Source organism: Stegodyphus dumicola, chromosome 1 (genome assembly GCF_044657685.1).
Source record: "Stegodyphus dumicola isolate Sdum_Otavi_A_Nest chromosome 1, ASM4465768v1".
Lineage (NCBI taxonomy): Eukaryota > Metazoa > Arthropoda > Arachnida > Araneae > Eresidae > Stegodyphus > Stegodyphus dumicola.
In genome coordinates, this window is record NC_140768.1 from 57,071,242 (window position 1) to 57,085,822 (window position 14,581).

At 30.7% G+C, this 14,581-nt stretch overlaps 1 protein-coding gene across 1 annotated transcript in view; it reads right to left on the bottom strand.

Moving 5' to 3' along the window:
- Positions 1-14,581, bottom strand: part of LOC118181944 (phosphatidylinositol transfer protein alpha isoform-like) — an 80,609-nt gene that overhangs the window by 40,255 nt on the left and 25,773 nt on the right. The window contains exon 5 of the mRNA XM_085815028.1: positions 5,160-5,167. Coding sequence (XP_085671154.1) covers positions 5,160-5,167 — 8 coding nt within the window. The remainder of the gene's footprint in view (positions 1-5,159; positions 5,168-14,581) is intronic.

Consider the following 14,581-nt stretch of genomic DNA (forward strand, 5'->3'; position numbering starts at 1 on the left):
GCACCTCACCACCTATTAGGTGCTTCCATAATAAAGAGACTACCACATCCGGCCTTGTATAGATTAATGGACTGGGTTAAATTCGTAATTGCTCACAATCTGCCATTGGGAGAAAAAAAAAAAAAATTACTTATTATGCTTATGTCTATTTCTTGCACATGCTCAATGCTTATCAGAATTCTAAATAAATTCCCACATATACTTAAGCCTTATTGAGGGACAGCACAAGTTGTCATATTTTGATAAACATGCGGTGATGAAAGGAAAGTATAATAAATAATGATTCGCCAGGTTGGCGTCAGATCAACAATGTATCTATCTATGTGGAATGTTTCTGTTTCAGATATGAGTCAAGCAGATACACAGCAACGGAGCCAACTTACCGATAGCACAAATTTATGATAAAATGATTGTTTCTTCAATAACAAGGTATTTTATATAGTGTCGAAGTGAAATTAATAATCAGGACTCTCCAGATGTTTTATTATGCGCAGAAAGGGAATCAAATGTGCATGCATAAAGCCTATGAGAAAAAACAGTGGTGGTCTTGAGGTCCAGATTTTAGATCATTCCGGATAATGGACGTCCAGATTTCAGACTTCGTACTGTAATAGCTATCTAAATTGAAGTTTTGTATTGGAATATACATTGTCCCTTAACATCACATAATACAATACAATACTGATGACGTGATAATCTGTGTCTCAATCCTATAATCATCCTCACGAGTTCAAAGAAGACAAACTGGCAATGACACTTCTGGAATGGCACTTGCAGATAAAATTTATGCATATTAATAAGTACCACAGTCATGTGGAATGTATCGTTATGCATATATGGTTGTACACTACCCGCAACTTTCAGATGCTGATATTGCATTCAGCTCCTAAGAGAATTTTTATTTGATGCTGACTCCATTATGATGACCTAAATAACTTCCATTCACCCTTGCAATTATATTTCTTTGTAACTTATGCAATTTCTTCATCTGCAATTCCCTCTAGCCTCTTACTATATTAAAACTGATGCACATGATCAGTTTCAAAGTTATTACGATTCTTGATATTCTAGAATGCAAAATCGGGCCCTTTGGCAAAATTATTAAATCATTACACGTTCCATTCCTTCTGCAGAAAAAATAATTAATATCCATATAATATACTATGGCTTTAGTTGCAATCACGGTAATCATGTGATAATTTCAAGTATAGGAGATATTTAGTGTATTTTGTAAGCATGGCCACAGTTCAATGAATACAGAGCACAGAATGAGAAATTTTGTTAAAAATACAAGCTGTAACTTATTTTTATGATATACATCACTATGTAGTGATGGAAAAGCAGAACCAATATCCACTCATTATAGCTTCAGAAAGTACACAAAATATCTACTAGCAACATTTGTTTTCTACCATTTTGAAACATTTAATAATATTTAACGTGTGTTTGTTTTGGAAAATTGAGTCAAAAAGGCTTAAACTTTCACTATTGAGCATTCATATTTAGTAGATTTATTTAATTTTCTTGGTTATGCTAAAAAGTAGCTATTTGATTCACCACAATCATTTTTGCCACTTTCTTTTGTAAAATAATTCCGATGTGTAGTGAATGAACAGGTTTTGCACAATGATTTATCATATCTATCACATACAGATGAACCCTTTCTATCAAATTTCTTTGGACAATCTTCGTATTGACGATGAGCTGGCGATTTATTCAAAAGACTTGCTTGACTGTCATCAGAAAAATTAAACTCCTTTTAGGGTTAGTTTTAATACTCTGTGGTATACTTGTGCTCTCTGATCTATCAAGATGTTCCTTTACTAAGTCAACAGCAAGTTTCTTCAAATAATTTAATCATGACAAATGACTGTCGAATTTATATATAGTTTATGAATTAAACAGTGCAAAAATTTTTATACCATATTTCACTGTTTTGCTTTTATTGTATTGGTGAAACTGGCATCTTTGTAAAATGGTTCTAATTTTTCCTCAATACTACAATGAAGAAATGCAACACATATTTCGCTGTTTTGCTTTTATTGTATTGGTGAAAATGGCATCTTTGAAAAATGGTTCTAATTTTTCCTCAATACTACAATGAAGAAATGCAACACACTTTTTTAAAAATTATTAACTACTTTTTCAAAAACATTTTGCATTATTTCTTTCTTCTTATCTATCAAATTCTTTTCTGGCTTAAGACTGTGTACACCAACAATTTCCCTATCTATGTAACTTTATTATCATTAACCATAACTGCAATACAGAATACTAGAGTAGCAATGCAGAATAAATGATGTTTTAGTAGATCTGGTAATCATAATTTTAGCACATATCCATAACATATAAAAATGTTATACGACTCAGTCCTTAAAAAAAAAAAAAAAAAAAAAAAAAAACACCACTTTCTTAAAGAACCACCCATGGTCACTTGTGAATAAACTTTGAAATATTATAAGCTTAAACTTAAAAATATTATAAACTTTGAAATATGATGGGAAGTTGTTTATAGTGAAATTAAACTTCCTGGCTGGTGCCTTGTTTATTGTGATTTGAAGTGGCTAAAAATATGTATATATATAAATTATTATAAAAAGTCTTAAATTAAAAATAGATGGATTAAAGCCACCATATAATGTAAATTTGAAAGAATCCAAGTGGACAGGAACTTGGGAAATGGAAACAAAAATTCCAGATTGATATATTAGAAACCAGTGGTTAAAAGTTTAATACTTTTAATTTAAGTGAAGAAGATAAGAAGAATGTTGACAAAGAAATTGAAGCTTTGGAAAATTGCTGCATACCCAAAAGAAAACGAAAGTGTTGTTGGACATATATTTTTCTCTCAACACAACATGTAGGTGAATAATGATTTTTTAACACAGTTAAAGAAATTTAGTAACTGTGGATTTGCAGAATTAAATAAGTTTATATTATAGATATAGAATAGTAAGTGGAATTTTAAATAAAAATCTTAAAGACAGACCATTAAGGGAAGATAAATTAACATTGCAGAAATGTATTACAATGTGTAAAGCTTCCAAATTCACAGAACTTCAGCTGAAAACTTTAACTGAAGAAAATAAAATAGAACTGACAGATATAGCATGTTCCGCAAAATGGTTCTAGTTTTTCTTCAAGAGTACAATACTTAGAAATGCAATACACTTTTTGAATATTATTAACTACTTTTTCAAAACATTTCATATAATTTCTTTCTTCTTCTTACCTATCAAATTCTTTTCCTGCTTGACGACTGCATATGCCAACAATTTCAATGTCTGTAGAAGTACTTGTGAGCAGATCTTGCTGCCTCTGCTGCTTCCATTCATACTCAGTCAGATTCATAATGTAAAATGATTGCAAAATGCGTGAACATGCAGAGGGTAAAATTGATTCAAACTCACTACCCCACACAGAAAAAAACTGTTTTTAAAGTTTATGTCTGACAGTCTGGCTGGTAAGGAAAGTGTTTGACAAGTGTGAAAGCAATCAGTAGAAATTATTGCATATGCAGCTGGCCATTATCCTGTTGAAATGTAAGCTAGAACCCCTCAAAAGTAAAAGTAATACAATACACCATAGAATATTATCATCATACCTCCATGCTGTGTGGATGTCATGGATAACAACCAAAAGGGTCTGACTATCAAATGAAATGCCACCGCAGATTACCCCCTGAAACCATTCCTTGATGTTGGGCTGTATGAAGAATGATAATAAGGAAAAGCAGAACTCATCACTGAAGACAATTCTATTCTAGCCAGTAAGATTCCAAGTCACATGATTTCAGCACCACTGCAATTAAACTTATTGGTGTGCACAGCAAAGGAATATTCAGTGAAATGGGAACGGTGAGTATAGATCCCATTTTCTGAGTTGCCAATCAATAGTCCTTGTGGTTCATTGACAGACAACTCTGATATGTATAACTGGTGTCTCAATCACATGTCAAGTCCCAATCACATTGCTGAAAATGATGAATCATCTGTTTGCAGCAGCTACTCAAATGATCGTTGTCTTCCTATTCCGTATCTCCATAAATTGGTTTCTGCCTTCTCACAATGTGCTTTGCCGTATCTCAATCATTCCTGCATACATCATCATTCCAACCCAAAGACTGAGCAATCCTTCGATCTGACCTTTCGGTCGAATACAAATTCATTCTAAACTAGTCACATATACTCAGACTGTGCATGGATTCATTTGCAAAACTGGATCATTGCTGGCAGCTACAGTAAAAATAAACAGATAGGAATAAAATTTTAATAGAAATTTATTCTACAATCGGAATTTCTCTTTGTCCATACACCATCTAAATGCTCAGTTGCAATGCTCTGGAGCTCTAAATATTTATTCACTGATTGCCTAAATTTAACCATTTTAATTTTGGATTGAAAGGTATCCATATAGGAAATTTCATTACAATTAAGTAACTTCTTCTTTACATGTCTTTTTTTTTGGGGGGGTGGACCATATAAGATAATGCATGGATTAAACATTAGAATGGAATTCAAAATGAACACTCAAGTTCAACTTAACACAATGAAGAATATAATGCATTCTTTTCGTACAGAACCAAGATAAAATTATTTCTTTTCATAAACAGTAATTTGCATGTAAAATTGAATCATTATATAAAAATATGAACAAATACAGTACTTCTCATAAGCAATATCACCTCACGAAGGCTTTAATACCAAACTACAAAGATTCAGTAAATAATATGATTATTAATTTAAGAAAAACCAGCCAACAGCAATTTTGAAAGATTAAAACAATAGTTACCACACGAATTATTTCATTTAACACATTGGCAGCTTTTTGAGGTAATGTTGCTAATTAAAAATACCCAAAATAATATTATTTACTGCAAAGTAAAAAGTATATGCATCTCAATTGCATTTTTTTAAATCTACAAGACATAAAAAAGCTTTTACGACTTATTCATAGAAATTACAAATTTAAAAGGTTTTAAGTTACTTGTATCATACATTTTTAAATACACGGTTCAGTTCTTAAATTTAATAATTATTTATAATATACCCAAATTATTTATTAAACAATTTCTTAATTTTACTTTTACACATCACAAAAACAAATCAAAACAACAGAAAATCATATATTTTTTAAATATCAATTTAATTGGCACTTACCGTTATGACTAGACAGAAGAAACAGCACATGGAAGGGAAAGAAATTCATCATTATAAAACCATACCAATCAATATATATATATATATATAAACAAATTTAAATTTGGTACTGTTCTGTTATCAGGACCGGATTTAGAAATGTATAAATATATGCACGTGAATGAATGTATATACATATATGTGTATATGTATACACACTCATGCTTACATATGTACATTCACATACACACTCATGCTTACATATGTACATGCATGCATACAATATATTTCTAGATCGAGTCCTGATAACAGAACAATACCAAGAAATTTATATTACCTTGTACAAAACTTGTATAGATAATAATAGAAGCCTAAATGCCCCTAAATCAAAAATTCTATGCATCTTCAGTGAAATTAATTTAAATACAATTTAGAATATAAAATTCCATTACTTCTGCATTTCTAAAATAAATTACTGATAAAATATAGCAGAGAAAAAAATTAATCTTGCTTTACGATCTTAAAAATCGAGTGTTTTGAAAACCTGCCCAAAACAGTGCAAATATCATATGAATTTAAACATAAATACTGTAAAGGCAAAACCAAGTACATGTCATACAATGATTATTAGGTACATACTTATTATTCTATTGACTGCAAAAGTGTCACCAAACAGCGCCATTTAGATACCAGTTATGTGTAAGCACACTGGCAATACTCATAATATCCACTTTCATTTGATATAATCCTGATTGAATATCAGTAAGCCACATTTTTTTATGAGCAAAGATATAAATTAACTATTATTGCTGTATTTTTACCTTACATTTTGAAAAGAAAATGATTAAAATTATAGATCTGCTTTCTACAAAACTGTAAGCAGCAGATTATTTTCAGAGTTATGGGATTTTACCATAAAAAAGGTGTGCACGTGATACAGTTAGCTGAATATGACTGACAAAACAGCACCAGATGGTGGGAAGTTTGTACATTCTGTTCTAAAGAGAGCTTCTGGTAAAACTGGAGGGCCTAACAAAATAGAAGAAACTGACAAAAGCCTTTTTACGGAATGCAAAAAAGAAGCAGGTTAAATATTGATTGTTTATTAAATAAAGAGGTTCTGTTTCATCAGAATTCTGCACAAACAATTGATGCACTTTTGGCAGGGTCTCCACTAAATTTTATGACTCAATGGGATAATACGTAAGCACCAGTTATTATAAATTTACAATTATGTACAGCATTTTAGAAAATCCAAAATTACTGAAGTGTTACTATAAGATTTTTTGGAGATTTTGCAAAAATTAAATGATAATAAATAAATTTTCTTTTACACATTCATCGGAAAAAGAGACCTATAAAATTTAATTTACCAAAAACTTTAAAATTTATTTTAAATTCACAGTTTTTACTATGGGATAATGAATTTTATAAAATATTCACTCTTTCAAAAATGCAAAATTTTATGGCTGGTTCTGTCAACACTTTTCTAAATTGTTGTATGAATGTATTTTACAGAAATATTTAACTCTTGGATGACCAAATTGCCCCACACAACCGTTCATTCAGATGACCACAACCACTCGAGATTGCTATCTTGTTTTCTTCCCTCCCCCTAAGATATGCAGTAGCAGGTGCAGTTTCCCCAAATGCATTGTATCAGTTTACTGAGACAGCTTGTCCTAAGGAGTTTCTTATCTTTAGACTGTGCATTTAACTCAACAAGGAAAGAAATTGAGGCTATTCTTTTTAATGATGAGTCAGATTTGGAATCAGAAGACAGCGACAGGAAAGAAACAGAAAATGAAATAAATGATAATGAAGAATCATTTATAGCAGAAGATGAAGATAAGCATAGAGCACATCTGAAAGCAGATGTTTCAGAAAATTGTAACAGAAAATCCAGCAAAAACCTGACCTACTAACGTTAACAATGATGCCATAATTTTGTCCCCATTTAACAGCTTTTTGGGACCAATTCATAATTTACCTGTTGGTGCTTGTTTTTTATGGATGAAACTTGTGAATTAATTCTCACGCTGAATTCTGTGCAAGAAAGCATGGCACTGTTGATCATGAATTTAAATTTTTTTTAATAAAAGAAATACGTGCATTCATTACAATCCTTCTTATAATGAGTATTGTAAAATTACCAAGCACAAGTAATTATTGATCAAATAACGCAATACTTGGAAATAAAATGATGAGCAGAAATTTTTGGAAGTCAAGCATTATTTTCATTTGTCAGATAGGGAAACCGAATATAAAAATAGCGAAAAGAACTTTACGTATGCACAAAAATTACAGCCCGTCATTTCATATTTAAGAAACAAACTTCAGCAACATTTTGCGCCTTACGCTAAAGTATCAATTGACAAAAGCACTAATTAAATTTAAAGGTAGATTAGGCATCGTGCAATATATGCATATGAAACCAGCTAAACACGGATTAAAAATATGGATGCTCTGAACATCTCGCTTAGGATATACTTATTACTTTGAACTTTATTGTGGTAAAAAGGATCAGATACCACGGTTAGGAAAGGGTTTAAGATATGATGTAGTTATTTATTTAATAAAAGCACTTGAAAACAAAGGCCATGAAATCTATTATGACAGATTTTTAACCAGCGTAGACTTGATGTCCGAGTTATACAAATCTGGACAATTATCATGTGGAACCGTAATGACAAATAAAAAAAACATGCCCGAAAACATCAAGCAAATGAAGCTTGGAAATCAATATGACAGCGTAGTTATGCAATGCAAAAGCCTGCCAAATTTACTTTAATCACTCTTGCTTGATAAAAAATTGACACGTATCATTCCCACAAACTGTAAAAATGAACCATGTTTTACTACAAGAAAAAAAGGCTCCGAAAAACATATAGCACTATGCCCACCAACATGTGTCAAGTACAATAAAAATACAGGAGGTGTAGATTTAGCAGATCAATGCCAAAAATATTGCTCAGCTTCTAGAAAATTCTCAAAATGGTGGATATGCATATTTTGGTTTTTTTTACACACAGTAGTCATAGATGCCTTTATATTTCATAGAATGATTAATTATGTAATCCAAAGGCGACCAAAGCAGCTATACAACTTCAAATTAGAATTGATTCAAGAATTTGCATTGCAGAATTCGTTTCGAAAACGAATTTCAGGCATATTTTCACCTAGTACATCAAAAAATTAATCGTCAAAAACGCACTTGTGTTTGATGTAAAGAATAAGGAAAAAAGACAAACTTGAAGAGATATATTGAAAGTTCTTAGGAGTGTGATATATGCCAAATGCGCTTGCGCAAATCGTGCTTTTAGGCTTCAGATTTCAGTTACTAAAATACAAAAAAAAAGGCACTTTTCAAGGTCATAAAATTTCAGGTACAGATCTGTATTCAGAAATGTATGTATGAATAGATGTGTGTGTTCATGTATGCATGTATATATGCAAGTACGAATGTATGTGTGTATATACATATATGCATATACATACACACGTGCATATATTTCCAATCTGGTTCCAATTACAAAACAGTACCTGATTTCAAAAAGGTGAAAACATTATTGCATCAACACAAAAACATGTATAAATGTGCAAGAGCACTATGTTTATATACATAGTGGTGTTCATATACAGAACGATGTCTATGAACAGCACTGTGTATTTAATCATAGACACATTTATATAGGCAACACATTAATGTATGCATATATCTACCCACAAATTTATATTAGTGAGAATATGCATATGCTTATTTATCTATAACATATGCAGAAATAATAATATACATATATGACTATATATATATAAAAAAACATGGAAAACCAATAGCATTTATAAATGTGCTTTAAACTCATACGATATATAAGATCATAAAAAAAGACTATAAACTAAGGTTTATTCCTCACAAAGATGGGATCAAACAACTGATCAACAAATGCAAAGACCCTCATTATTTTTGGAAAAGGAAAAACAAAGTCAAATAACGCATCAGTTTAACTAAAAATTAGCAACTTAACGTGCAAAGAAAGAAAGTACATGAAGAGAAATCTTAATCCTCCATTCAATAAAAGAAAAAACAAGAAATTCCTGTAAAAATGAAATTTAAAAAAGGAAAATTATTTATTTATATTACATTTATCATGGGGTGTAAGGTATCTATTGCATATGGCAAAACACAAGAGGTTTCTGCTTGAGGACTGGCAAAGGCATGGGCGTGATTTTCCCAATGGAAATTGGCTCGTATTTACATTACATGTGATAATAATAATATACATAATTTTGCTTATTGGGATCCATTTTTATATCTTTTTTAAAAACCCAGAAATATTTCGGTACTTATCAGAATTATGATAAAATATCTACTCTTTAAACCACAGCTATTTTACCATAAATCTTTAAATAGAATTTTGTTGCTGTTTAAAAATTTAAGGATTATATTTATTTTTAATCAATTTATTCCTTCATATAAAAATAACGGAAGTAAGCAAAATTTCAGTCGTGATCTTAAAGCCAGAGAATCTTGCTAGTTTGTCCTTCAGAATACGTTTATAAAGAACAGGGTCAAAGGCTAATGGAATCTTTATTAGAAAGTAGAAAGGATGTCATTCGAAATCCTCACACCTATTTCTGCATTAATGGGCAGGGAAGGGAGGAAACTGTTGTGAAACTGGAAAAGTATTTCAGGGGGTTCGGTATTTAAGGATACAAGTTAGTGAAGGGTTTGCATTTCAAAGAATTAATACTACAGATATTTACAGAAAATGCTGAAATATGATCATTTACATAGATTTCTTAGTCACAGACCAGTCACCCCTTTTGGTAGTAAATCAACATTAGTTACTCTTTCTCTTAAATTATGTGATCCTAAAGTTTTTTTTGGTTTCATTTTATAAGTAAAAAAAGAATGCACAATATTTTAAAATTTATAGTTTTATTACTGATGCAGTCTGCTCTATCACATTTGTATCTCCAAAAGTTTCAAAGTTTCATAATGCATTCCCTCCCTTTTTTTCCAATCAAATGAAACCTCGGTTAAAATCATGAAATAAAAATGCATTTAAAATTCTACCATTTTAAATGCATTTTTATTTCATGATTTTAACCGAGGTATATCTTTTACAGCAGGCATAATTCTTTAATAAAAGAAACAGAAAATAACCAAATGGAGCAATACCTACAGAGTAAAGATGAGACAGAACATTTCAATAAATGATTTGTTTACCTGTTAACAATTTGTTTCAAATGCCAAACACATTAGGTTTAACACATAATGCTGGCAAGCAACACCTCATCTCTTCATTAATGTTGTCCTGATTGTTTCTTTTTAGTTTATCCAATTAGTAGCAGTATTTTATTGAATTCTTTCACTCTGTGGAAGCAGTTCATGGCAGCCATCTGTTAAATTGATATTAAAACTTTCTTCAGGTGAGAAGTGGACTTTGTCTCAGTTAAAAGCTTATAACTGGATCCAAAGGCTTTATGGATAACATTATCATAGAGTATCTAAGATACATCTCCAGTAACTTTTCAAAAATTATTCTCTCTCCCAGTTAATATTTAACTCATGCTCCAGACTAATTGACATAATCAAGTTTCAAAGATAATTGTGCACAGTTGTTCAAAAAAATTTTAAAGCATTCATCACTTCATGAACAGTAACACTGTGAATTTTTGTTAATTATGGCATTGATGAAATCACAGCCCAAAGTTCAAAATTCAGATGCCCAGTAACCAGAATGATCTATTACCTGAACTTTATTACTATTATCATTACTCCCTTTTTCTCATATAATGTACAAATGGATAATATGATACTCAAACAAAAACAAGTGTGCAGTAAATTGATTTTTAGTCTGATTAATGCCTTTGGAAGGAGAGCTTATCCTGTATGTTGTTTTGGTTTTAAGACCTGCTAGTTAGTAAACTACATTTTCATTTCTGTCTCTCAAATGGTAATGTACAAAATAAATGAACCCTAAAAATCAATATTTGCTTGGAGTGGAATGTTGCATATAATACTGCTTCCCTTTTATTGACATAGTAGAGGAGGAGAAAGAATTAACTTAGACTCGTCTAACATTGAAAAATGTAATTTTCCTTAACTTTCTATTTGATCAAACTTATTATTTTGTTCAGTCTATTATCACTGTTAGCTTATCAAAATTAAAGTTTTAGCAAAAGACAACATCTAAATTTTACTCTCTTTGAATCTTTATATCCATCAATCAGCTAATGAATAACAGAATTTTGCATGCACTGAACTGCAGATATAAAGTAGCCTTTTTAAACTCAATGCAGCAGCAAGATAGACCTAAAATTCATGAAATACTTTAATATAAAATCTGCCATGCAGGGTCATGAGAGGGTAGGTCTGTAAATATTTTTTTATAAATGTTTGCCTAATGACAGAGACCTACAAGGCCGTTTTTTGAAAAGAGCCAATTATATTGTTCTCAGTAGCACCAATAAAATACAAGTACATTCAAATTTCAATTATTAAACATGTTTTATTTGTATGGGACACCAACTGCAGTAATAATCTATGGTGCCAAAAATGTTGGAGCAGGCCTGTTTATACCCAGATACCACATTTCATGACAACAACAGCCACAAACTTCAAGACTTTCGAATATTGTCAGAAGTACAAAACACTTTTTTTTTTTTTTTTTTTTAATTTTAAAGAACATGTGAAGAAATGTTAAATGAAGATTATATAATTGAAGTGTTAAATTGTGATGACAGTGCCCCAGTCATCAATGAATTAGGACTGCAAAGTCTAATAAGCTAAAACAGCAATATATTCTACCATTTTTGCTTTGAATCACATTTTAATTTCCCAAGGCAGTTATTCTAAGTCTTTCTTAGTGCAGCATACCTTTACTTGAAGAAATAAAATAGCTACTTGTGCATCTCATGGCAAATCCCAAAACATAAAAATCCATTCTGGGGGGGGGGGAGAAACTTTCTTCAAATAAAAAATACAGCTGTATCGAGGAAAAAAAGCATGGTGGCAAGCAAATACACAACATCTTGGCCACAAAAAGTATTGCAAAATTTTCCAATTAATACAGTATAAGAAGAAAATGCAAAGAAATGCTAAATGGCGATGATATAATTATCACGATGATATTGCCCCAATCATGAGTCAACAGATGGCAAAACCTATATTGTGGTTTTAAACCTAGAAAATACTGCTTCAGTTGTGAAGAAAGTGATAAAGAGTTATTGGAAATGGAAAGATTTGAATTAGGTAATGGGAATTCTCGACATGAGAATTACAGGACTTTAACAATGAAACTTAGTAACTCAACAGGAAATTATGTGCCTCTACAAAATCAAAGAATAAGTATTAACATGTAAAATGAAAAAAATGAAACTGCTTAAATTAGTTATGTTGAGAAAAAATTTTAATGAAACAAAACAAATGTTATTATTGAGAGGGATTTTTCCCCCTAAAATTTTTATACCCTTAAAAAGAAGTGTTTCATTATTCATCATTTTTGCATTTTGGTTAGCCAATAAATATCTAATTAGTTTTTGCAATCAAGTACAATCCTAACTCTCTACTGTCAACAATGCCTCTAATTCTGTTCTATTTGCTTTTTCTTCATCTTTTTGTCACCCAACTTCATAATTATGTATAAATCCAAATACCTGCTCAGTTCCTAAACACTACAGAGAAATTATATATCACTACTGAAAGCACACAATAAAAATTTAGTATTAATATGTACAAGTAATTCATAAGAATAAAACAAGAAAATTTATTAGAAAGAAAAGAAACACATTCATGACTGCAATGTAATTTATTTACTGTTGTGCACGTACAGTTAATTGTGGCTGTTACAGGCTGTTACAGTAAACTATGTTATTAACATGTTATTACTAAGAGTTGGGCAAAATGCAATTGTAACTAGAGCATGTAATTGTAATTATATTATGCAATTACTTTGTAATAGCAGTAAGAAAGTAATTGCTTTTACAATTACAATTGTAATGGAATTGCAATTAAATTGTTATTATAATAACATTGTCATGGTGAAATCTGCATACTCTAATGAAATTTAATTAAATTGAGAAAGCAAGTGCCCCTGATAATTTCAGTTACATATAGCCTAGGAAAATTGTGATCATAATTGAAAATTACAGTAAATGACAGCAAATCCAAAATAGTTCCCCATTTTGGATATCAAATTGTTAAATAATACAAATGGATAATTGTATGTACAAAAACTATGAGGGAATTTCATCTAGAATCACATCCTGCTTAATTTTTGTACGTACTGCAGCTTGCAATAACAACATAAATTATCCTAACCTTTGTTAAATACTACACATATTTTCAGTAAATATGTAAAAGAAATACAGTTAAAGCAGAACGTATTTCCAGGAATTAATTTCAGATGTTTCATACAGAACTGAATATGCACAGCTTTGTTAAACAATTGTTTGATCCAGGGAAAGCAAACAAAAACTGTTCGCCTATGGAAAGAAATACCTTTGTGAATGATTTGTTAAGAGAACTTTTTTTTTTTAATATACATAGGAAATAAATCACAGAAACTTCATTTAGTTTTCCCATCTGAATTGAATTTTTCTACCTCAGCTGGAACATGACTAATATCCATAATTATCCTGCATAACTGCTTTGTGTATTAAAATCCTCGGTATTGGTTTCAAACAGCTTATTATTAAATACAACAAATATTTTCAATAAAAAGTTAAAAACATTATTTACTTACAGGTGATTACATCTATATGATCTATTTTCCACAGCTTTACGTAAAAAAAAAAAAAAAAAAAAAAAAAAAAAAAAAAGAAGAACAAGCATAGTTTTATTAATAGGCAAAAATAAACAAACATAGTTTTATAGTTTTGTTAAGTGTCTGTAGATGATAGTTCTGGTAGAAGATTAGGTTATATGGATTACAGTAAAGCACACATAGGCTATCTGCCTAAGAATAAAGCTACTTGTGCAGAGAACGTTTTTAAGGAAACTGGCTAATACTCACATTACAGTGGATAAAACCACAAAAAGGCATATCCAGCCAGCCCATTTCGGCAAGATTTAAACCAGGATCAAACTAATAATGTTAGCTCAGCTGCCGCTAGTGGATGGTGAATGCAGGTGGTGAAAATTGACTTAATATTCCATCCGAGACCAACCTACATAATTATTGAGTGAAGTCCAACTTGCAATATTGATATTAACTATGAAATAGGCCATTATTCTAAGACCACCCTACCTAAATAATGTGTGAACAGTAACTTCTAGTAATAGCATTAACTATGATTTAGGCTTTTATCAAATATAAAGCATATTTGCAATAAATAGTCAGAGCTAGCTTTGCTGCAAGCAAATTGCTTATGCGGGAAATATTTTGGATAAAAATAAGTAGTTACATTTTTTACAATTACATAAGTTAAGCAAAAGT